General features: G+C 43.3%; 1 protein-coding gene across 1 annotated transcript in view; it reads right to left on the bottom strand.

The window, feature by feature from the left end:
- The window catches only part of LOC137424881 (transcription factor E3), a 64,991-nt gene that overhangs the window by 27,586 nt on the left and 10,457 nt on the right, over positions 1 to 26,948 (bottom strand). Inside the window, exons 2-4 of the mRNA XM_078769098.1 lie at positions 18,816 to 19,139; positions 16,966 to 17,070; positions 4,352 to 4,466 (exon numbers count right to left, since the gene is read on the bottom strand). Of these exons, the coding sequence (XP_078625224.1) occupies positions 4,352 to 4,466; positions 16,966 to 17,070; positions 18,816 to 19,139 (544 nt within the window). The remainder of the gene's footprint in view (positions 1 to 4,351; positions 4,467 to 16,965; positions 17,071 to 18,815; positions 19,140 to 26,948) is intronic.

Raw genomic sequence — 26,948 nt, 5'->3', positions numbered from 1 at the left:
ACTCACTGGAACTGACACAATCTGTCAATTTCCCGACCCGGATCTCAGTCAACGGAGCATCTTCTCTTCTGGATTTGGTTATGACTAACTTCCCTGAAAATGTCTGCTGCTCTTCTTCTGCTCCAATCGGCTCATCTGATCATGTGCTTATAAAAGTGGACATCTCTCTGACCATTCTCAGAGAGCCTCCTCAGCGTCGACGAGTCTGGCATTTCACTCAGGCCAACTGGCACGGTCTTCAAGCAGCCATCAATCATCTGGACTGGTCTCCCATCTCTACTGCCTCTGACATCAACTCATCCTGGGAATTCTTTCAAAGTAAATTGCTCTCTCTCATGCACAGATTTATCCCATCTCGTCTTCAGTTGTCATACCCTTCCTCCCGTCCATGGTACACGGAATCTTGTGGTGAGGCTGTTGCCCTGAAACAACTTGCTTTCGTCTCCTGGAAAGCAAATCCAACAGAAGGAAATCTCATTTCCTTTCACAAAGCCCGAAACAAGTGTGTGTCCACCCTCAGGAGAGCCAGGAAACAATATCTCACCGTTCTCAAGACCGAACTCTCTTATCTGTCTCCCTCTTCCAAATCCTGGTGGCGTCTGGTCAAATCTGTTTCTGGTGTTTGTTCCCCCTCCATCCCCTCCCTCACCTCAAACGGCTTAACGGCTGACTCTGCACGTGAAAAAGCTGAATGCCTCAACTCTGTGTTTGCCTCTAAATCTTGTGTCCCAAACCCATCCCTCTCTGTACCCCCCGTACCCAGTCGTACCCAGCTGCTCCTGGACTCTGTATCCTTTCCTCCTGACAAGGTGGAAAAGTTTCTGTCAACCCTCGACTCTGATTCTGCAACTGGTCCTGACGGCATCAGCCCACGGGTCCTAAAATCATGTTCTTCCGCTCTTTCACTCCCTCTTTCTGTTCTCTTCACCCTCTCTTTTGCTCAAGGTCATCTGCCATCTGCTTGGAAATCAGCCAACATCACCGCTTTGCACAAAAAAGGTGCAAAAACAGATCCTAGCAACTACAGACCAATCAGCCTTCTCCCAATTATCAGCAAAGTCATGGAATCCATCATTGCTTCATATATGAAATCTTTCCTCTTCTCCAATGGCTTGATTTCTGATCATCAATTTGGTTTCAGACCTGGTCACTCTACTCTGGACATGCTGCTTCTGCTTTCTCAACAATGGATGGAGGTCCTCAACGCCAAACAGGAAATTAGAGCTGTCTCCCTTGACATTTCACGTGCCTTCGATACGGTCTGGCACCTGCTCTGCTCACCAAACTCTCCTCCTTTGGTATCCATGGAAATCTCCACGCATGGCTGGCGGACTTCCTCTCTGGTCGTAGTCAACGTGTGGCCCTGAATGGGTTTCTCTCATCTCCTCTTCCTGTTCAGGCTGGAGTTCCCCAAGGTAGTGTTCTGGGCCCTGTGCTTTTTCTGGTCTTCATCAATGATCTCTCTGACTCTCTTGAAAATCCTCTCTATCTCTTTGCTGACGACTCTACTCTCTGTCGCTCCATTCCTCACCCCTCAGATCGGCAGTCTGCAGCCTCCTCACTCTCTGCAGACCTGGACAAAATCACAGACTGGGCAAACAAATGGAACATGTCTTTCAATCCTGATAAATCTCACACTCTTACGATGTCTCTCCGAAAAGACCGACTGGAAAACCCTCCCATCCACTTTCTGAATAAGCCTCTCCAAGAAGTTCTGTCACTCAAGCTTTTGGGTCTCACTATTTGCCATGATCTTTCCTGGGAAAACCACATTTCAAATCTGGCCTCCAAAGCCAGTCGCCGACTGGGCATCCTCCGTCGTGCGAAGTCCTTCCTTGGCACACCTGAGCTCCTCACCACATACAAGGCTTTCATCCGCAGCTCTATGGAATACTGCTCTCCCCTCTGGTCTGGTGCTCCTGCCTCACACCTAGCTCGTCTTCACGCTGTTGAAACCAAAGCGTTCAGAATCATTGGAATCTCCCGCGATGAAGCTAACTCCAAGGGCCTTTCACTCACTCACCGCAGGCAGGTTGGTGGTCTTTCCGTCTTCTACCGACTCCTCTCTGGCCTTGCCACCCCAGCTCTCTCTGGGCTCTGTCCCCCAAATATTCCTACAGGTCGCACAAGATCTACCTGCAACCCTCTTATGGTTAAACTGCCAAAATCAAGACTTTCTGCTCACCTTCACTCCTTCATTCCTCTTTTCTCCCGCCTCTGGAACAAACTCCCTCACTCTCTTCAATCCCACTCCACCCTCCAGGTCTTTAAAACAGCTGTTCACCACCATCTCTTATCCTCCCGCATCCAAAACCTTGATCTATTCTACCCCCGCTAATTTCGGTCCCCTTGTGTTTTATACCTCTCCCCCCCCCCCCCCCCCCTTCCCACACCTCCTGCCCCCAAGCCCTCTCCCTCCCACACTTCTCCCTGCTCTCAAATGTTGTGGTTGTGTGCTTCCCCTTCTCTCCCCATCTTGTCTTCCGCTCCCTCTTTTTGTATATTTTGTTTGTCTGGTTGATTTGTTTGTGAAATAAATGTTAGCTCTTTCACGAGCCTCGATTCAGTATACCAAAAAAAAAAAAAAAAAAAAAAAAAAAATACCTCCACACTATCTCTGGAGCTCAGCCAGAGTGACCATCGGGTTCTTGGTCACCTCTCTTACCAATGCCCTTCTCCCCCGATTGCTCAGGTTGGCCGGGCGGCCCGCTCTAGGAAGAGTCCTGGTTGTTCCAAACTTCTTCCATTTAAGAATTATGGAGGCCACTGTGCTCTTGGGAACCTTCAATGCAGCAGAGATTTTTTTGTCGGCTTCCCCAAATCTGTGCCTCCACATAATCCTGTTTCTGAGCTCTGCAGGCAGTTCTTTCGACCTCATGGCTTGGTTTTTGCTCTGATGTGCATTGTCAGCTGTGAGACCTTATATGGACAGGTGTGTGCCTTTCCAAATCATGTCCAATCAATTGAATTTACCACAGGTGGACTCCAATCAAGGTGTAGAAACATCTCAAAGATGATCAAGAGATATGGGAGGCACCTGAGCTAAATTTCAAGTGTCATAGCAAAGGGTATGAATACTTATGTAAATGTGATATATCAGTTTTTTCTTTTTAATAAATTTGCAAAACTTTCTAAAATCCTGTTTTCTCTTTGTCATTATGGGGTATTGAGTGTAGATTGATGAGGGAAAAAATGAATTTAAACGATTTCAGCATAAGGCTGCAACATAACAAAATGTGAAAAAAGTGAAGGGGTCTGAATACTTTCTGAATGCACTGTATATAGATATTTTTTCCTCACTTTGCTTGTTTTTTTTACTTGAAGTTGGTTTCCATGGAGTCGACACCTTGGCCTTTGATTCTTATTTTATATATATATATATGTATATATCTCTCTATATATATATATCTCTCTCTCTCTATATATATATATATATATATATATATATATATATATATATATATATATATATATATATATATATATATATATATATACATATATATATATATATATATATATATATATATATATATATATATATATATATATATATATATATATATATATATATATATGCTATCGAGAGGCTCGTGACAATACCAGCACATCTGCTCCATGCCAATTTCTGGTGACGAGTTAGCAAACAGGCCAAAGCTTTTAAGAACTTAAGCTAACCCTCTGTATCAGATTCCAGTCAATAACCTAACAAATAAAGTCCTCCATGATCAGTACCTCCCCTGCCTTCGTTCGCCATAATAATTAACACAAACATGGTAATATGTTCGCTATAGAGTTGCCTGGACTGTAATAAATAACACCTATATATAATATGTTGTTGTCAGTATTTATTCTGCTCCCAAGTACATTCAGGAACAGGTAGGGAGTTAAAAGTTACATTTCAAAATGACAACACTCCTCCATCCCCCCCCCCCCCCCCACCCATCCCCCGCCCTACCACTTCCTATACAGTCTACATATAACATTGTTCAGCTGCTGATACCTCACCAATTCCACATTTTTCAGTCACTGCAATAATATCTGCTTTAATTTCCTCCACAAAAGCTACGCCCTTCTTACAATCTTACAGCCAATAGTTTTACCAAATTATTTCAATTCATCATAGGAGGTATATTGTTCCATTAAAAAATCTGAAAATTACATAAGATTGTCAATGGAATAAATAGTTTAGTACTGAATGAAAATGTAGAAGCACTTCCACTTGAGTTTTATTTTATTTTCCATTTGTAGTGTTAAAAGCAATCTTATGTCGGAAAATTCTTCAGAATGAGGACACTACTTTTGAAACAAATTCTCAGTAGATTACAGAGAAACAGGAAGTCCAGCTAACCAAAGAGTTCCTGTTTCACAACAGCAATGGTGGCAGGGCAGGAAGTACTTGTAAGTGCTGGGCCAGAAAGGGTCACTCTCTGTGCACCAAATACCTCCAGGCTCTGTGCAGGGACCTAAGTGGGGATAGTGAAACAGGTCGGGCAGAAAGGAGGTGGAGAAGGAATGAGGGGCACAAGGAGAGGGTTGTCATTGTAATCTCAAAATGACAATTCAAAACTATAACTTCAGGAATGCACCAAACATGCAGCACTCCCCTCCAATCAGAAGGTATACTGCCATCATCAACAGGATCTGAGGGTTTTTTATTTTATATTCTGATTGTATTTCTGGGGTTTTTTTCCGGCCAACCCCTGCTCTGCGGGGAAAAATGGCCTCTAAAGGTGGTTCATTTCTGGGGTTTTTTCCGGCCAACCCCTGCTCTGCGGGGAAAAATGGCCTCTAAAGGTGGTTCATTTCTGGGGGTTTTTTTCCCCAAGATTTTTCTTACGAGTTTTTTCTCATTTCCCCCCGAGTCTTTTCCAGGCGGTGCACCACCATCTCACATCATCACCTCTCCCTCCATCCAGGCGGTGCACCAAGCCTACAATATTTTATATACCCATTAACCATACCAAAACCAAATCAATAACTCACAAGTTACTGTATTTCCTCCCACCCTCTCTGTCTCTTTTCTTGTTTGTTCATTCCCTTCCTGGGGGCTGGCGGAATGGACAAGAGATGGCCTAACCCTGAGCCATGAGTAACCTAACCCTGAGTTCAAATATCGGCCAAGCTATAAACTGTCATCCTGGTATCTCACAGGCAGGTCGAGGCATCAATGCATGTGCCGCCCATAGGATGGACGTTAAACTGTCTCTCGTCTGCCGGTATTAGTTGGTGGACAGTAAAGATCCCACGTTGTTCTTCAAGAAGAAAACAGGCATTATCGCTGGCACCCGGCCAAATTACAAATTTATGCTCTGACCTACAGGGAGCACTAGCATCAGCAGAACAGCCGAGCTGCAAGCAATGATGCAACCACCAGCCCACGGCTGCATACGAAACTAGAACGGCACTCAGTAGAGAGCATACCTCCGCCAGAACAGTTTACGTTTTGTATCCCAGAGTAGACCAAAAAATCACAATACAGAATCACATTTAATCAAAATCATCCATCCATAACTTTTTTAATATCATGTTATATACCACTTTTCGCCGATCTCTCAATGGTGAAGAATCACTTGAAAATTAAATAATTCTCATATCCGAATCCATAATCAGATCTTCACCAAAATCGAATCGATTCGTCCTTGTCACACACCCCATTGTCTCCACCAAGTTTCGTCCAAATCCGTCTATAACTTTTTGAGATATCCTGCTATGTATCGTTTTTGGCCCTATCACTCAATGGTGAAGAATCACTTTAAAAATTCTGGTAGCCGGATCCGAATCCGGATCTTCATCAAAATCGAATGATTTTGTCCTTGTCATATACCCAACCTCTCTGCCAAATTTCGGCCGAATCCGTCTACAACCTTTTGAGATATCTTGTTCACAGACAAACAGACAGACAAACAGACAGACATGGGTGAAAACATAACCACCCTCCACTTTCGGTGGTGGAGGTAATGAATGAATGAATGAATTACCTTCCTTTTTCAGTCCAAATGTTGTCCCACTGTTAGTTCATACTCTTTGTTATCTATGCTCTTCCACGAGTCTCAATCTTCTAAACAAACTAAATAAAGCAAGAGGGGAGGCTTCCCCGAATGACCTTTACAGGAGGATCACTGAAAAAAAAAATTCACAGCAAAGCATATCCCACGAAGCGGTAATAGCACACTGGTCATGACCTTTCAGATCTACAAATTAAGGAACAAATGAAGGAACTGAACAGAAGGAACTAGAATGGCACTCGAGAAGAGAACATACCTCCACTAGGCTGAACAGTTTACGTTCAAGTTTACGACCCAACTCATCCACCAAGTTTTGTCATAAGTCGTCCACAACTTTTTGAAATATCATGCTGTATATAGTTTTTGGCCCGATCACTCAATTATGAAGAATGGCGATTTTAGAAATTTGAACTCAAGATGACCTTTCACCTCAAAATCAATAGGCTTCTCAGTTGTGACTATCTCTACAACTTGGTAAAGTTTCATGACGATCTGTTTAGAATTGTGACCTGTCGATGACTGGCAGACAAATGAAAAATCACTCATAGAGTAACACTTGGCAAAACAGAACAAAGTAAAATGGCACTCAGTAGAGCATCCTTTTGACCTCAAAAATAATTAGTGGTTGAATTCAGTGACCCGATATGCAAATCCTCTTTAAATTTCAAGTCAATCAGATGAAAATCGAGGATTTTAGAAATTAGGCCTATGTTGACCTTTTGGCCAATGTTGACCTCAAAAATACTTGGTGGTTGAATTTAGTGACCATATATGCAAATCCTCTAAAATTTTCAAGTCAATCGGATGAAAAGTGAGGATTTTAGAAATTCGGCCTAGGTTGACCTTTTGGCCTATGTTGACCTAAAATATAATTGGTGGTTGAATTCGGTGACCAGATATGCAAATCCTCTTCAAATTTCAAGTCAATCAGATGAAAATTGAGGATTTTAGAAATTTGACAAAGTTGGTAACCTTTGGCCTATGTTTACCTATTGACCTTTTGACCCCAAAAACAATAGGCGTCTTCCTTATGACCAACTCTTGTAGAGATTGTAGATAGAAGAGGTTAAGGGTTGAAACAAGCTGACAAATTCAAATAGCTTGGCTCAGCACTAAAGGAAGAGGGCAGTTAGTGGAGGTTAGTGGAGACTTCTGTGATTGAAGAATATCAAGGACATTGAAGGACCATCAGACAGTGGTCAGGCTGATTATAATGTATGGTACAGAAACATGGCCTTTAAGAAAAGAAAGAAGATGAGTTGCTCTTGAGGAATGAGGAGATATAGCGCTTGAGGAATGAGGAGATATGAAAGAGAGCTGGAGTTGCACGTCTACAAAAATGAATAGAAAGCTAGGTTGCAGTGGTTTAGGCAGGCGATGAGAATAAAGGATGAGGAATCAATGAAGGAAGTATGGATTTAATCAAATAGAGGGAAAATATGAAGAGGAAGACAGAGATTATGGTGAAGGGATGTAGTCTGGTAGGAGATTTGAAGAAAAAGGGATTGAGAGAAAAGATACGGAGGAGAATGGAGAAGGCGTTTTTGGGATGAAACTATTGGGATTAAAGCTTAAGGAAGAAGAAGAAAAAGATGAAGAAGAAGAACCCAAGGCAGATTTCTCATTTGGCAAAGTAAGCAGCCTCTGCGGAGACCCCACTGATGGCTCAGGTCTGTGGACCACAGTTTGGAAACACCACTGTATTAAAGCATCATCATTTAGAAATCGATTACATCATTCGCGATTTAACAAGACTGGTGATTTAAGTTTTGAATATATCTTTTGAATAGATTAGATCTTCATGGACTTCACTTTGTTGATTTCCAAAATATATGGCCATAATATTTTAAAGTATCCTTTACATTTTATGTCTCTACAAAACTGTTGCTGCATCATAAAATAAGTCTTTGGTGATGGTGGCGATGCAACTTCTATCTTAAAAACATAGAGTTTCCTGTTTGGAATGATTTTCTATTTTCTTTGACTGCCAGGTAGACAGGCAGAGTAAAAAATATTGTCTCACTCCTCTCTGCGCATTTGCAATCGGGACAAATTCAAAGCCAAAGTACTGTAAAACTGCAAACTAAAAAAAATACAAAAAAAAAACAAAAAACTTTTTTTCCTGTTCATGTTCCGATTCATGTTCAAAATACAACACAACAACATGCATTTTAAGGCCATTTTCCCTAAAAGAGCGGGGGTTCGCCTTGCGGTCCCCATGACAATCTTCTCCATTTTGCCCTATTTTCTGCATCTCCCCTTGTTAACCCCCTTGCCCGCATTTCTTCTTCCACCATCTTTAGCCAAGTCTTTCTCGGTCTTCCCCGTCCTCTACTTCCTTCTACATTCATTTCCATCACTCTTCTCAACCAGTCACTTTCACCCATCCTCAACACATGACCAAACGATCTCAAACTGTTTCTCTTCACAGCATCCACCACAGGCTCTATTCCCATCATCTTTCGCAATTCATCATTTTCCTTCCTCTCTCTCAACGATACTCCGCACATCCACCGAACCATTCGCATTTCCACCCTTTCCAGCCGTCGTTGCTGCTCTACGTTCATTACCCATGTCTCGCTCCCATAAATCATAACACTTCTCACACATGCAGCATACACCTTTCCCTTCAGCTTCAACGACACTCCCCTCCTCGTCAGCACGCCACTCAGTTCCCGAAACTTCCTCCATGCACATCTCACTCTAGCAACCGTTGCCGATATTGAACGTTGCCGAAAATGTTCAAAATAAACATTCAATTTAAATAAGCAGTCCTCAATCATAAATAGACGATCATAAACTGATAAGACAGACAGACAGACGGACATTAACAAATTGCTTAACTGTCATGTCTGATGGTGCAAATATTCCCCGTTTTATCCCGACACCATGACCGCGGGTTTATTTCCGTTTCCGGAAGTTACGGCTCAGCTCGGAAGGTGCTGGGGTGAATCGGGCCTGTATCTGCAGAGTCAATAAATGTGCAACAATCGATCGTAGTCTGTCGAGATACCTTACATGGCGACGAGGATAGACATCTAGACTCTCGATGTTCTTCTGACTTCTTTCGGCCATATCGATGAATTCGACCCTCATGAGGGAGATTTTGACACGTATTCTGAGCGGTTGTCTTTCTACTTCGAGACGAACGACATTGCGACGGAAGCCCGGATGAAGGCCGTCTTCCTGTCCGTTTGCGGGGGAGAGATATTCACACTCGTTAAAAACCTGATTCGTCCTCGGACAATCCAGGAGCTCACGTATACAGAGCTCAAGGCCGCTTTGAAGGAACATTGTAATCCATCTCCTTCAGTCATCTTGTGTCGGTTTAATTTTTACATGTGCAGACAGCAGCAAGGTCAGTCGATCGCAGACTTCATTGCACACCTCAAAAACATGTCACATCTGTGTGAGTTTGGGGACACGATTGACGACATGCTCCGTGATTTACTGGTGGTTGGCATGTCCGATGACCGCACTCATAGACGCCTGCTTGCTGAGAGAAGATTGACTTTCCAAAATGCCAGAGACACCGCCATTTCCATGGAAAGTGCTGAACGCAACGCTATGAGCATCGGTGCCACTCGCTCGTCTGGTACCAGCCCTGCTGTGAATCGGTTGGATCATGATCAGCCAAAACGTTGGAACAAGTCTCCTCATCAAAAGCCAGTGCAGTCTCAAACCCACAACAAATGTTTTCAGTGCAACGGAAAGCACCCTCCGGAGACATGTGGGTTCAAAGATGCGACCTGCTATTTCTGTTCGAAAACCGGCCATATTGCTCCAGCTTGCATCACTTGCAAATCGGGAAAAGAGAAAGCTGCTGACAAGAAGATTCATCAGTTTATTGGTTCGGAGGAACCTGAGCTTGACCAGGTGAGCTCAGTTTCCGACAACTCAGACCTGTGTCATATTGATTCTCGCCATAAGCGGGACCCTTTTCTTGCCACGGTTGTCGTCAATAATCGACCATTGTAAATGGAGGTCGACACTGGTGCGGCTGTCTCGCTCATCAGCCATGCTGTTTTCACAAACCTGTGGAGTGATGCTGACTGACCCCACCTGAAACCTACAACCTATGGACTCTCCACCCATACAGGTGAGAAGATTGTTCCTTGCGATGCATGTGACGTCAGTGTGGGCTACGAGTTTCACCTATCCCTGATCGTCATTCCTGGAAAGGGCCCTTCCTTACTAAGCAGGAACTGGTTGAGCATAATTCAACTGAAGTGGAAAGGCATTCATCAACTCTGGGCAGCCAACGTTTCTGCTACCGCAGCATACACACTCAAAAATGTACGTACCCGGATGTCTTCAAGGATGAGCTTGGAACCTTGAAAGGACATACAGCTAAACTCAGTGTTGACTGGGATGCCAATCCTATATTTTGCAGCGCTCGCCCAGTCCCTTTCGCCCTGCGGGAGCGGATTGACAAGGAACTGGATCATCTTGAAAATCTGGGTATCATCGAGCAAATTCAGTACGCCGAATGGGCGGCGACCATCATTCCGGTCACAAAATCGGATCAGTCCATCCACATATGTGGAGATTATAAAATGACTGTGAACAAGTGTTCTTCATTGGACAAATATCCAATCCCGAGGATCGAAGACCTCTACGCTCATTTCACGGGAGGCAAGACTTTTACTAAACTCGATCTCAAATCCGCCTATCTACAGCTCCGCTTGGATGAGAATTCGAAACAGTATCTTACCATCAACACGCATCGTGGGTTGTACAGGTACCACCGACTCAGTTTTGGAGTGAAATCTGCACCTGGCATTTATCAACGTGTCATGGACAGTTTGTTTGCCGCCGAACGCAACGTCGTTTGCTACCAGGATGATATTCTGGTTACTGGTCGTACAGATGCTGAACATCCACAAAACCTGGATAGAGTTCTGAAGAAGATTTCGGAATCCGGCCTACGTTTGCGTCGAGACAAGTGCAAGTTTATGGTGCCATCGGTCACGTACCTGGGTCATACGATTGATGCCGAGGGTCTACACCTGACAGATGAGAACGTCCGAGCTATCAAGGATGCTCTTGCTCCACGAGACGTAACCGAATTGAAGTCATACCTCGGTTTGGTTCAGTTCTATGGTCGTTGCATCCCGAATGTGACCGACGTTTTGAGCCCCCTTCATCGTCTTTTGAGGAAAGGAGTCTCCTGGAGCTGGGGGTCCACTGAACAATCAGCATTCCAGACGTCCAAGGATCTGCTCAAATCGTCCAATGTTCTCGTTCATTTTGATCCAGAGAAGGATCTTGTGCTGACATGTGATGCCTGTCGGTATGGAGTGGGGAGTGTATGATCACACATGATAATGCCTGATGGTACGGAAAGACCTGTTGCATTTGCTTCCAGAACGTTGTCCCCAGCAGAGAAGAACTATTCCCAACTTGACAAGGAAGGATTCGGAATTGTTTTCTGCGTTAGCAAATTTCGCCAGGACCTTCTTGGACATCATTTCACGATTCGCACTGATCACAAGCCGCTGATCAGTCTGTTTGGCCCTACTAAGGCGATGTCTGACACACTACCTACCACCCAGGATAATCAAATGGTCCCTGTTTCTCGCTGCTTATGACTACACCATATTTTATAAGCCTGGTTCATAAATATCACAAATGCAGACGCCATGAGTCGGTTACCCCTTCCAGAATCCGTTGATGATTCGCGTACACCAGGATCCATTATCGCACTGATGGATCATCTGGAAGATTGTGCTGTCGACGCTGGACAGATCCGCACCCATACTCGACGAGACCCCATTCTGTCCAGAACTGTCCAGGCTGTGCAGCTTGGATGGCATTTGCTACCTGAGGGTGACCCAGCTTTTGCGACTTTTAAAGCACGTAAAAACGAGCTCACCGTGGAAAATGGTTGCCTACTCTGGGGATGTCGTGTCGTGATCCCGGAAAATCTGCGTTCCAGGGTCATGGATGAAATCCATGACTGTCACTCCGGGGTTGTGAAGATGAAGTCACTCGCTAGAAACTATGTGTGGTGGCCGAATCTTGATGCTGATATCGAACATCATGTTCGACATTGTTACTCCTGCCAGAGCACCCGGAATACATCTGCAAAAGCGCCACTGCATCTCTGGGAATGGCCCAGCGAACCGTGGCATCGCCTACATCTCGATTATGCCGGGCCTATTAATAGCAGCATGATTCTAATAATCACGGACGCGCACACAAAATGGATCGATGCCTATGTGACGCGTGGTACTACATCAGCCATTGTCATCGAAAAACTCAGACGCTGTTTCGCCACTCATGGTCTGCCCAGGATGATCGTGAATGATAACGGTACGTGTTTTTCCAGTTCCGAGTTCGCCGAGTTCACACGTCGGAACGGCATCAAACATATGTTTGTCAGCCCACATCACCAGGCTTCAAATGGCTTGGCCGAACGATTCGTGGGAATCATCAAATCTGCATTGCAGAAACTTCAGGAGGGAAACCTGGAAACAAAGCTGTCTTGTCTCCTGTTCAAATACCGCATCACGCCACAATCAACAACCGGTGCAGCTCTGTCTGAGTTATTGATGAAATGACACACCTGTGACCGACAATTGACAATCTCAAACCAGACATATCATCAAATGTTTATCAGAGCCAGCTTAATCAAAAGTTGGTGAACGATAAGTTGTCCAACAGTCGCTGTATTAACATTGGAGATCCAGTGTTTGCCCAAAATGTTGGTGCAGGTGCGACGTGGCTACCAGGGGACATCATCGAGAAGCCAGGTCCACTGTCCTGCATGATTCGCCTGCAGGACGACCGCAAAATTCGTCGACATCAGGACCACATAACCGACCGTCACTGTCAGTCGATAGAGCCTGCAGGATCGTCACAGACAGAAAAACAGTTCGACCCGCCACTGCCGGAGATCGTAGTGGGCGCTCCAGCTGGCTCGGATGCCCCGAAAACCACTGCGAATGCTACACCCTTCGTAGAGACCAAAGGAATCACCTCGGACTCTGTATCCACTGGTCCACCGCGACGCTCAATGCGCGAGAGAAAAGCACCCGACCGTTTGAATCTCTGAAGATGCTTTTTCACGTTGACACATGTTCTATCTTCACGTTGACACACACAGGGGCAGAATTATTCCCGTGTCCACTTGCTTTTGTTTGCACACATATTGTCACATGTTTTTGGAAATATTGCTTTTGGAATGTCAATTTTGGAAATCTAGCATGTATTGCTCTTGGTAATTTTGGACTTGAAGGGGAGGATGTCATGTATGATGGTGCAAATATTCCCCGTTTTATCCCGACGCCATGACCGTGGGTTTATTTCCGTTTCCGGAAGTTACGGCTCAGCTCGGACAGTGCTGGGGTTAATCGGGCCTGTATCTGCAGAGTCAATAAATGTGCAACAATCGATCGTAGTCCGTTGAGATACCTTACATTAACCCTGCTTTCCGCTTCACATGCACGGGGTAATTATGCTTACAAAGCTTAGTGATGATGTGTCAGTGAGACAGGAGAGATAATAAACAATGAGACACACATGGACATGTTATTGATATAGATTATATAGGATTTTAGGTGTAATATTCTGTAAATTTGACAGTATAGTATTCTATTTACTCAGTTGTACAATACCCCTCCCTCAATTATTAACAACTAGTGAGGGTACCCGTGCTAAGCACGGGTGGGAGGCCAGGAGCAAACAGACAATGCAGAAACGGCAAATGCTAAAGCATGAAACCAATAAATTCCACATTACTGTAGTACCTTCAGTCGCACGTCAGACATGGACAGCAAGTTCATGAAGGACTTCCATGAAAAATGTACCCGTTCGCAAACAAACGGGTACGTTTGTTCCATACCCAGTCAATGGCGAATCTGCATATGGCGATCCGCGAATTCATGTTTAGAAAGTAGAAACCATCACGGCATTCCGTCATTCACTTGAACTCGATATCTCTTTTTTTCATTCCAAACAGCATAACTCCAATCACAAATTAAATAACATTAATATAAAAAATTAACTTTTAACAACATTCATGACATAAACAAATGTTTAAATCCTGATGTGAAGATCCGTACGGTTGGGTGAACACAATTACAAATTCAAAATCGTAATTGTATTCACTCAATTCCAATCATCAATTGATACTTTAACAAAACGATTAACACGATTAACTTTTAACGATTTAACATTACGATTGAATGACGGTTGTATTGGGATATTATCAAACCAGCGCATTGCGTAATCTGTCCACTTCCGGATTCGCTGCAGGTTCGTAATTCTCATCAAAATCTAAACAGTATTTGTAGAATTTCAATAAAAGCCACATCACTGTTCATATCGGTAAATATTATTCCATCGTGTTTGGAAAAACTGGAAAATTGGAAAACTTGGAAAAATTGGAAAACAATATAGCCTATTTTACTCCAGGGCGTCCCAGGATTACCCACCCAAAATATAGTTGTGATCGGTTGAGCCGTTTTTGCGGTACTTTCGAACGGACAGACGGACGGACATTTGGTGAATTATAGTAAGATTAGCTTCCCCTTCCCCCCACCACTATTTTTTACAGCAACCATTTTAAACTTCCCGGATCCGTGCGTGTGTTTAACACTGCATACGTGCTGCATCTGCATCTGTCCAACTTCTAGAGTGAATGTGATGGTTGTTAGCGCTGAGGTTAATGTTGCTTGGAGAGATGTTAGGGTATGGCCTTTTCAGGTTTGGTCAGGATGGGTTTAAGTTTGGCTTTATTTTTGGCCTGTTAGTGTTAGGGTTTTTGACCTGTTCGGGATAGGGTTTTTGACCTGTTCGGGATAGGGTTTTTGACCTGTTCGGGATAGGGTTTTTGACCTGTTCGGGTTAGGGTTTTTGACCTGTTCGGGTTAGGGTTTTTGACCTGTTCGGGTTATGGTTAGGGTTTGGCCTGTTATTGTGTTTTTGACCTGTTGCCTCTTTGACCTGTTTGATTACCTGTTTTGATTGTTTGACCTGTTTGATTTGATTGCCTGTTTGACCTGTTAGAGGTATGGTTAGTGTTTGACCTGTTAGAGCTTGGCCTGTTAGAGCTATGGTTAGGGTTTGGCCTGTTAGAGCTATGGTTAGGGTTTGACCTGTTAGAGCTATGGTTAGGGTTTGGCCTGTTAGAGCTATGGTTAGGGTTTGACCTGTTAGAGCTATGGTTAGGGTTTGGCCTGTTAGAGCTATGGTTAGGGTTTGGCCTGTTCAAGCTATGGTTAGGGTTTGGCCTGTTAGAGCTATGGTTAGGGTTTGGCCTGTTAGAGCTATGGTTAGGGTTTGGCCTGTTAGAGCTATGGTTAGGGTTTGGCCTGTTCAAGCTATGGTTAGGGTTTGGCCTGTTAGAGCTATGGTTAGGGTTTGGCCTGTTAGAGCTATGGTTAGGGTTTGGCCTGTTAGAGTTATGGTTATGGTTTGGCCTGTTATTGTGTTTTTGACCTGTTGCCTGTTTGACCTGTTTGATTGCCTGTTTTGATTGTTTGACCTGTTTGATTTGATTGCCTGTTTGACCTGTTAGAGTTATGGTTAGGGTTTGGCCTGTTATGATTGCATTGGAATCTCGTTGAAACATTGAGAATATGTTAATAACATCCAGGGAATGCTCTATGTACATCATTTCATCTTACATAGCTGCCACCATTTAATTTGTGCACCTTTGTTCTAAAAGTGTTTCAAAAATACTATTACGTTTTTTTCATGGTTACGTGCTTGTGTGATAGTTTGCTTGTGTAGTACTTCTCTCTGCTTTGATTTGGACATTTAACATCTCCTTTTTAGCTTTGCTTTTTAGATTTGGTATTTTAACTTTGGTGTTGAACTTTGGTGCTGGAATTTGGCTCTTGACTGCCAATAACAATGGTTTTTGCAACTTAATTTATGGATCTTGCACCTCAACTAAAAGACCAGTTCAAACAAAATAATGCCAGAAAGGGAAGGAGGAGGGCCGCATATGGAGCCTGCATTCCCGAGGAGAATCTCGGAGCTGTTACAGATGGGTTAAAGCCGATGGGTTCTTTCATGAGTGCTTCTCATGCTCCATTGTATACTTCACCATACAAGTTCCAATAAGGCCCAAACAGGTACGTGAAATACAATAGTACTGTGTTACAGCTTAGTCTATTGTAGTGGATATGCACAATGTGCTTGTATAGCGACCATCGTTCTGATACTTGTGATGCGGTACTGTATCCACAACACCCTCAGCAGCCCATTTCCTGTATTGATTGGCCATTCTGTTTGAAGCGGTATAAAACTATGGGTTTATTAGCATACTAAGTTATGCTCCATCCACCTAGTGTCCTAGTTGGAGGAAGCATAAAAATCTCGCCAACCTGTGAAGCCCCAGAATATATCTGCAAAGGTGAAAAGGTCAACTTTGTTCAATTAGCTTAAAAAGAGTCCGAACACTCGGGCGCAATAGGAACCTATTGGAACAAACTCTTCCATGAGTCTTAACACTTAAATTGAAAAATGGTTTTTTTAATACCATTTAGCAAATTGTGAAATGTTTTTAAATTACGTCGATGAATATTTAAACATCTCAATTTGGGGGGAGAGGGGTAGAAAGCTTTGAAACTGCTTCACAAGAGATCACAGTGTCGATAGGCAGAGTTGAAATGGTCCTACATTGTGAAATTTAGCCCCGCAGTCAAGCATGCATTTCAATGGCACGTAATAACCCAACGCAGAGCTTCGATTTAAATTCCTCTCTTTATTGCATGCCATTTTGCATATATTTGCATTAAATTCCAACGCATATTTTGCTACAAAGTTGTCAAAAACGCTATAGAAATTATACCCATAGTTATCCAAAAAAAATTCCACAATAATTATGGCTTTAAAAGGTGAACATACATTGTTCGACTATTCAAGAAAACCCAAGACATCCAGGGCATGCTCGATGTACATCATTTCATCTTCGGCTCATGGAAGGCCACTGAACAAAACGCACCGTGCTGGAGAGAGGCAGCGTGACCGTAGGCTCAAGCACAATACCAAGCCCATCATCATTGAAGCTCGACTGCAGGCTGATTATGTCATCTATGACATCCTCCATCTGCAATCATCCAAACAATATTTTTCGTACAACAATATTGAAGTAACAATAATAGTATTGATCTCTAAGAATCCTTATCAAAAACAAAATTAAAAACAGACAATCTCTAATAAAATGGCCAACACAAGTGAAATTGGAATTAAAGTTTACATTAGGATATAAAGAGAAAGACTACAGGAGGAGGAGGCCATTGGGCCCGATCAGATCCTGCTGCCTCTCGTATTCAATCAAACTAATAACCAGGCCTGACCATGCTTTGCTTTTGAGAACTAATGACGTTTAATGCGTTGAAGCTGAATCATAGGCTTTCCATGAACACTTTGAAAGGATTACAATGGGGAATGATTCCAGAATAATTGTGCTGTTGCAACAATATTTTGTCAGGCAGCAGTAAAGGCAATTAAATCTGTGAATACTTTCATAGCAACGCATATGGTATCGAATTCTAAATTCATAGCCCTAACAAAACGCGTGTAATGTGCACATCAGGGATGAAAAGATAGCTCAGATGGCAATGTACTCACCTCTGAGCTGATGTGTTATTTTGTGGAATAAAATCAGTTTAAAATAGCCATCCGGGTGGATTAGCAGCTGGTAGAAAAGAAGTTAGGCATAGAAGTGTATGGCATGCCCAATGTCATTACATACAGGTAGTGGACAAAGAAAATGGAGACACCTGGGTAAGTAAATTTAGGGACACCAAGCAACGGCTTCCACACAGGTGTGGCCCCCATGTGTTAATTAAGCAAATACCATCCCAGCATGCTTAGAGTCATATTTAAAAAATGCTACACAGGCCTGGTTGTCTATAAATATGGCTAGCATTGGTGCAAGAGGAGACCAACCACCCCTACCCCCTCCCCCCCAATGTCCCCATCCACAGAGCATGAGTGGTCACCCAATGGTTTGCTGAGCATGACACTGATGTTATTCATGTCATGGCCTTCATAGTCACCAGATCTGAACCCAATCGAGCATTTATGGGATATTCTGGAATGACACCTGATGCAGCATTTTCCACCTCCATCAAACAGGTGTGAGTTGATTGACTTCCTCATAGAAGAATGGTGCCGCATCCCTCCTGCAGAATTCCAGACGCTGCTGGACTCTATGCCACGTCACATACAGGCCGTACTGGCCGCACGTGGTGGCCCAACGCCCTATTAAGTGACTTTACATTGGCGTTTCCATTTTCTGTCCACTATCTGCAGCTCATGATGGTGGAGTCCCACGTGCAAATTGTGTTTACTGTATTGGTTTGTCTAATGTCTACCAATGTCTATGAAATTAATGCAAAATAAAGTACAATGTCAATGCAAGTGATACCTGTACAGATCTCTTCACAAGACTACGACTTTAAAGGAAGAAACACGGGTTTCTATCGACACAAAAATACGAATTGCTGAGTAGAAAACCCAAAAGCACAACCAATTATGTTTTCGTCCAAAAAAAACCGCAAAACGTTTCAGGAAGTCCAATGTTTCAACCAGAACATTGATATTAATGGATGGCAAGGTACAGCACCATAGGCTTCATTGTCACAAGACCATGAGATGGCTTTGTGGTTTTATGTCAATGCTGAATGGTTATCTATCAGTTTCCATCTTTTAGTACTCATCTGTCTGTTTTGTTTTGAAATATCAATAAGAAGATTTTAAAATGTCAAAAATTAGCATTGACTAAATAAGTCCAACTAATAATAAATAAATTGTCAAAATAAGCATTGACTTGATAAAGAAGCATACCTCCTTCTCATTATTGGAGCTCAAGTTGAGCATGGCCATTGGGCTGTTGGGTGCCGAGCTGACGACATGGCTTGATGTCGAGCTATGTGGGGAGACGGTAACCGGATGGGGGACAGCAACTGCCTGTTGGGCTTGAGGTGCTTCAACTAGCGCTGGTGCAGAACTCGGGCCAACAGCAGCAGCATGAAGTGCTGGGAAATGAGTACGGGTGAGAACTTGGCTTGCTACCTTATTCCCCAGTGTTGTGGACAAGAACTGCTTCACCTGTTGTTGTTGAGCCTGCTGCACATGGTATGTAGTAGGGTTCTCCAAGTGTGTTTGCACCTGTGGAAAATATAGTTCCTGTTATTCAATATTGTTTTTTTAACCATATTAAAATTTACTCCAGTGATATAAGAACAGCACTCTTGACGTCGACCGATATGTCTCCGCCCACATTATTACATCTTACTATAATTCACCAAATGTCTGTCTGTCTGTCTGTCTGTCTGTCTGTCTGTCCGTTCGAAGGTACCATAAAAAATGCTGAACCGATCGCAAAGATATTTTCGGTGGGTAATCCTGGGATCCCCAGGAGTAAAATAGGCGATTTAGTTTTCCCAATTTCAGTTTTAGTCTCCAGCATTCTCAGGTTTGGACTCCTGCATAACATTCGCGTTTGCATGACGTTCATTGTTCTCATTGTGACGTCTTCTTCCGTCGAGCAACGGTACCCGCCCTACGGGCGGGGCTTCAATTGGGAGGCCCAAATGAAAAGGCTAAATATCGGAAATTGAAGGCTTTTTTTTTTTTAAACGATTTATATAAACATATATAAACATTTATATAAACAATTTCCGATGTCCCTGTTCTCTGCTGTTGTACTTGTGTGCTTCCCTCTCTCTCCCCATCTTGTCTCCCGCTCCCTTTATTGTATGTTTTGTGTCGGTTTTTTTGTTTTGTGATTGATGTTAGCTCTTACACGAGCCTCGATCTTGTATACAAAAAAAAAAAAAAAAAGTCCGTTAAATCTCGATCACCTCGATCTCGATCTTGTTTACGATCGATGTTTCTATACGTGAACGTACCAGTTTGTTTGCGAACGGGTACGTTTTTCATGGAAGTTCTTCACGAACTTGCTGTCCATGTCTGACGTGCGACTGAAGGTGCTACAGGAATGTGGAATTTATTGGTTTCATGCTTTAGCATTCACCGTATCTGCATTGCCTGTTTGCTTCTGGCCTCCCACCCGTGCGTAGCACGGGTATTTCTCTAGTGATCACTAGAATATAAGACCCGTCGCTATCCTGACGGGAACACTAATTTTTTTGGTGTTGTAAGTATACTGCAGAGCGACCTACTTTGTGATGCTTTGATAGGCGGTGTATATTCGGAAATGGTGTTTGACAGGGCGATATTAAAATGGAAATATTGAAGAATGGAATGGACACTATTGAATATAGCAAGCATTTGCTGAATCGAATCGATATGAGAAACGAGATTAAATGAGACTTGGAATTATTATATGTGAAGAAGATGATGATGAAGGAGAAAGAGTTGTTTTTTAAATGTAAATGAGTATGATTTGTATGATTTGGATACGTGGAGATTCGTGGAGATTTGGAATCAACGTGATGGATAAAGCATCTTTGTAGGGAGATGGATAGGTGGTTATATTTACTTCCTGAGAGTGGTTTCATTGAAATGCGATCTCAAGTTAACAAAGAAGGATTCCTGGGAGATCCTGCTCTCCGTGCAGGGATAACCAACGTCACACATTGGCATTTGCAGTTCTGACACGTGTGTCCATGTACCCATAAAAGAAAAAGAAAAAGAAAAAAGGTTTTTTTTGGATCACAAACATTGCCGGGAGTTACCCGAATCCACCATAGTTGGATTTATTGAAATCCGTTAATCCGTTCTCAAGTTATAACACCACAAACAGACAGACGGACAGACAGACAGACACGGCTCCTTTTATCTATATTATAATAGCCGTAGATGATTCTGTCTGTCTGTCTGTCTATCTGTCTGTTGGGTGTCTGTCCGGGGTGTGGCTTACTCGGTTTGCAGAGTAGCTCCACCCATAGCTCCACCCATTCTGGGAGTGGCTTCATATAATTATAAACAAATATCCACCATTTTATTAACTCGCATAGCTTTGAGGCCTGTTTTGTAGGCCCGTGGTGTCTTGCTCTCTCTCCCAGTTTTATTTCAAATCAAATTCGATATATCATTTCATTTTTCACAGTCGCTAACATAGTTTTAGACTCGGTTGAAAAAAAACGGGAAGAAAATCCGATGAAAGTTGCCGTTTATAGAACGAAACGAATTCTCAAACGCCTGTAACTTCAAGGCAATTGAGTCTCTCTCACGCCTTTATCTCCAATCTAACTCACCATATGATTTCATTTTTATCGATGGTTTTAGACTCGGTGTCAGCAATAATTGAGAACATTCCACACACGCGGGAAAATGCAGAGATATATTTTTAAAAATCGCGTAATGGTGTATCTTACACCGCCCAACATGACACCGACGGCAACGTGTCGATATATATTAAAATTTCGCTTTTGCTTTTCCGTTAAGATATATTACTTTTTCGTTTGATGACAGTCGCCACAAAAACGTCAACAATGATGCCAACATATATTTCTTCGTTTTTATTTCATTCAACATTATTATCCGGAAGTAAAATATGTTTCAGGAAATTACCGAGAGATATTTCTTCGTTTTTTAAATTAGTTATGTGCGCATTCACTTTAAATAGGTTTATTTGAAATCTTTAATTTTCCACAATATAATTTACTTGCCATTTATCATTTGATGATTACGAGACAAATTCCTCTTGAGGATCGTGACAATTCATGCGCTGCGTGGAAACTTCAATTTCCAAAATGAATGAGACGCTCGATGAAGAACGCAAACTTGAACAGAATGTAGCAAGAAAACGAATGAGACGGGCGAACGAGTCCATCGACGAACGTCAATGCAAGCTTGCGGGGTCACCCGTGGGAATCCCACGGGCATGGATGTGTGTGACATTTCGACATATTGAGTTAGATGCTGCACATTCATTTTTACAAAATGGTTACTGGCAAGTCATCAGATCCAGAAATGGTGTAATGAACACAATTTATTTACGCGCAAGCACGAAAGCAAGACGGGCCGATTTCCGATTCCGACGGGCCGACGGGCGAGACGGGCCGATTTGGAGCAAGAAAAAGAACGAGACGGGAGAAAAACGAGAGAAACGAGATGGGGAAAGCCGATTGGAGAGGCGAGTGAGGAGCGATTGGAGAGGCGAGTGAGGAGCGATTGGAGAGGCGAGTGAGGAGCGATTGGAGAGGCGAGTGAGGAGCGATTGGAGAGGCGAGTGAGGAGCGATTGGAGAGGCGAGTGAGGAGCGATTGGAGAGGAGAGTGAGGAGCGATTGGAGGGGAGTGTGAGGAGCGATTGGAGAGGAGTGTGAGGCGCGATTGGAGAGGCATGTGAGGGATTGGAGAGGAGAGGAGTGTGAGGGATTGGAGAGGTGAGGGATTGGAAAGGAGAGGAATGTGAGGGATTGGAGAGGAGAGGAGTGCTAGGTGGAGAGAGGAGAGTGTCAGGTGGAGACAGGAGAGTGTCAGGTGGAGAGGAGTGAGGGGTCACATATTATGTGAAATAAATAAATTGTGTTCATTACACCATTTCTGGATCTGATGACTTGCCAGTAACCATTTTGTAAAAATGAATGTGCAGCATCTAACTCAATATGTCGAAATGTCACACACATCCATGCCCGTGGGATTCCCACGGGTGACCCCGCTAGTAATATATATTATACATACTTGTACTTGGCTTGGTTTTTGCTCTGATTTGCATTGTCAGCTGTGAGACCTTATACAGACAGGTGTGTGCCTTTCCAAATCATGTCCAATCAATTGAATTTACCACAGGTGGACTCCAATCAAGGTGTAGAAACATCTCAAAGATGATCAAGAGAAATGGGAGGCACCTGAGCTAAATTTCAACTGTCATAGCAAAGGGTCTGAAAACTTATGTCAATGTGATATTTCAGTTTTTTCTTTTTAATAAATTTGCAAAACTTTCTAAAATCCTGTTTTCTCTTTGCCATTATGGGGTATTGGGTGTACATTGATGAGGGGAAAAATGAATTTGAACGATTTCAGCATAAGGCTGCAACATAACAAAATGTGAAAAAAGTGAAGGGGTCTGAATACTTTCTGAATGCACTGTACATCATACCATGCCACAATCAAAAGAGAAAGTATGCAGGATCACGAATGGGAAAATATGCCAGTTAGAAATATCAAATTTCTCAACACATGAGCAATCTGCAATCCTCGGCTTGGAATAACATATTATTTGAATTTAAAAAAACAAACAAAAAAAAAAACAGCCTCATGGAAGAGCGAGGAGACAATGGCATAATGGCAACTTCCTGATAATGAATGCAGCAGTTGGATACAACAAACAAGGGGAAGAAGGGAGGAGTGGAGGAAACATAGTAAACTGCAAGTAAGAGGGTTGGGTTAATAGGGGTAGAAAAGATCAGGTAGGGATGGGAGGTGACATGAGATGGTAGTGCACCACTTTCTTGAAGACATGGCAGGAAGAGTGCAATTGAACAGTTTCCAGAAGGTGGTTCCACAAGCACGAGAAAAGGAACAAAGGATTGGAGATGCGCAGTAAACTGGCATGATTTTGAGAGTTTAACCAGAAGAGGATTCCTGGGAGAATGTATATAAACATCTTGGAGGAGCTGAGGAGGGTCAGATGCCTGAGAGAACAGAAGCAACAAGACCAGAGGAGAGGTGGTAAAAAAAAAAAAAAAAAAAAAGAGGAGGCAACTGATCTGTCTGCGACATGACAGCAACTGACCTTGTGTTTCTGTATTGTCCCCATGAGCTACGGAAATATGGCCTTGTAGGCTGTGAGTAGCACTTATTTTCCAATAAATGACTTGGAACAATGGAGGATGCCCAGGCCACGGATGGCTTTGGAGGCCAGATTTGCTATATGGTACCGAAAGCATAATGTCTGACGATACCAAATCTCATGAAACTTCTGCTCGAAAGTTCGTGAGAACACTTACATTAATAGGTGCTTGTTAGGTCAACATTAGAGCACCTGATGGGCAACACAAACGATACCATTGGTATTGTGCAGCAAATCTCACAGGCATTTTGGTGTGAATATGCAGTGGTATGGGTTTCCAAGTAATGGGGGTTTGTAGTTGGTCTCAAAAGGGATTCCACCAAGAGTTATTTATTATTTTATTTAATTTATATATATATATATATAATTAAATGACCCGTGAAGTGGTCCCCACCAAGAATGACAGTGAAGACCTCCGGAAGCAGACTGGTCCACATTCACAAGTTTTTCAACTGTCTCTCTCAAATTCGAAAAATTGGCTCATCTTTTGAGAAAAGTTGCTGGATCACATTATTAGTCCCCTACCGGTTCCTATGGGTTTACTCACCGTCTGTCTGTCCATCCATCAGACTCACCTGTTTGTTTTTTTTCAGCCTTTTCCCATTCACTATAAACACATTTAACTGAAACTTGGTACATGGCTTTATTACGACAAGTTACAGAACAAGTTCAAGTTTCAGGGCATCTCTTCAATTTTTCACCGAGTTATGCCCTTTTTGGACTTAGAAAATATCACATCGGTAGGGGACATGCATTGCAAAGCAATTCTCACTCTCGTTTTGATTACTTCTTTCGTTTGAGCCTCCAAGAACAGAACACTCAGGGAGCCTGCTCAGCCTCGACGAGTCTGGCATTTCACTCAGGCCAACTGGCACGGTCTTCAAGCAGCCATCAATCATCTGGACTGGTCTCCCATCTCTACCACCTCTGACATCAACTCATCCTGCGAATTCTTCCAAAGTAAATTGCTCTCTCTCATGCACAGATTTATCCCATCTCGTCTTCAGTTGTCATACCCTTCCTCCCGTCCATGGTACACGGAATCTTGTGGTGAGGCTGTTGCCCAGAAACAACTTGCCTTCGTCTCCTGGAAAGCAAATCCAACGGAAGGAAATCTCATTTCCTTTCACAAAGCCCGAAACAAGTGTGTGGCCACCCTCAGGAGAGCCAGGAAACAATATCTCTCCGTTCTCAAGACCGAACTCTCTTATCTGTCTCCCTCTTCCAAATCCTGGTGGCATCTGGTCAAATCTGTTCCTGGTGTTTGTTCCCCCTCCATCCCCTCCCTTACCTCAAACGGCTACACAGCTGACTCCGCACGTGAAAAAGCTGAATGCCTCAACTCTGTGTTTGCCTCTAAATCTTGTGTCCCAAACCCATCCCTCTCTGTACCCACCGTACCCAGTCGTACCCAGCTGCTCCTGGACTCCGTGTCCTTTCCTCCTGACAAGGTCCGTTTCCGAACTTCCGTTTTTGGAACTTCCGTTTCCGGTCTTGCTGGCGACGGTTCGTTTTTTCGCAGGTCTCCACGCTCTCCATCGAAATCGAAGTTAAGTCATTGTTCCAATTTGTATTTTCGTTATAACTGTATTTCTTTTATGGTGTATGTACGTATATTGTCCCGTCAAAGATTTTCGGTGCAAATCTTTCATACCTGTATTGAAAATCGCGTTAATTCGTGTCGTCTCGAGGCCCTGTACAGTGTACACTGTACAACCTTGAGGCTTTGTTTTTCTCTCAGCGCCTGTCGTTTGTGATCCAATAACTTTCGTTCTCTGTTTTCGCAGTCTTTCCACCCCAAAGCCTACTTCCTTATGTAAATCTCAACTCAAAAAAAAAAAAAAAAAAAGACATTACCTTCTCTGTGCTCATTCGTTTATTCTTTCTTATTCGTTCGTTCGTTCTTCGACCACGTGTTTCTCCCCCATTTCCCCAGATAGATTGTCAAATTTCAATTCGTTATTTTATCGGCCATGTGATATTGTTTGATTATATAGTTAGTTTTGGTTTGAATTTCCTGTAACTCGTATTTAATTAATCGTGTTCTGCTCCTCGTGTGTGGCCTTGTACTGTAGTTGTACCCCCGTCGGTGTTTTGTTAACTTAAGTGTGTTTTGCTTGGCTCTTGGTTTTTTCCCTTCTACCCCGAACATAATACTGTCTAACGTTCTAAATCCCCACCCCCCCCCCCCCCCCAAAAAAAACAAAAACAAAAACCATAAACATTTATTTTCTTTTCTCCACGTGTACTGTTGTCTCATCCTGTATTTTCTGTCCAGGTGTGCTGTTCGCCCCACCCCCATTATCTCCTTGCCATCCACCGTTTGCCCTGTTCACGTGACTCGTGGTGGTCCCTCTCGGCTCTCCCCCCGTTGGTATTTTTGTGCATATAAGATTGTTCATAGTTCTGTTTAAATATTTTTAAATATGTTTAACCTTTCCCCTTCTGTTTTTTATTCAGTGGTATATTACAACACGCTGTTTTTCTTCCTATTTAAAAGGCTTTTCTCAATTTCCTCTCCAACTCATTCCACTTCAAAAAAAAGAAATTCAATATCTTATACGTCTCCCTCACTACATGGTCTAAATTCACATTCATTCCATCCCTCCTCCATCATCCTGAACCGGATTGCTAACTTGAAAATCACAACAAACCCAATTTGTTATCAATGTTCGTCTTTCATTAATCATCCACTTTCTAAACTCCCCTCTTGCCCCTCCCATCCAAATCCCCCCCCTTGCACCTACACTCCGAAACTTCCCCCTTGCCCCTCCACTCTTAAACTCCCCCCTTGCCCCTCCACTCCTGAACTCCCCCCTTGCCCTTCCCCTCCTAAACTTCCCCTTTGCCCCTCCCTTCCTAATCCCCCCCCTTGCCCCTCCACTCCTGATCTCCCCCCTTTCCCCTTCCCTCCAAAACTCCCCCCTTGCCCCTCCCCTCCTAAACTCCCCCCTCACTCCTGCCCTTCAAAACTCCCCCCCAATCCCTCCCATTCAATTCTCCCCCCATACCATTCCTCTCCAATTCTCTCTCCTCCCCCCTCCTCCTCCAAGCTGCCTCCTCCCCACTTCGTCTCCCTTCTATCTCATACCTCCACCCCCCCCAAACCTTCTACTTTCCTCTGCCCCCCCTCAAACAACCCCTCACTGTGCCGCATCCCTTCACCAGCAAACCTTTCATCCTCCTCATCCTTCCCTTTCTTGGAACTCTTCT

This window comes from Myxine glutinosa, unplaced genomic scaffold (assembly GCF_964187855.1).
Source record: "Myxine glutinosa unplaced genomic scaffold, kmMyxGlut1.1 SCAFFOLD_1154, whole genome shotgun sequence".
Lineage (NCBI taxonomy): Eukaryota > Metazoa > Chordata > Myxini > Myxiniformes > Myxinidae > Myxine > Myxine glutinosa.
The sequence above is the reverse complement of the archived record's forward strand: the minus strand, read 5'-3'. Positions and strand labels throughout refer to the sequence as shown.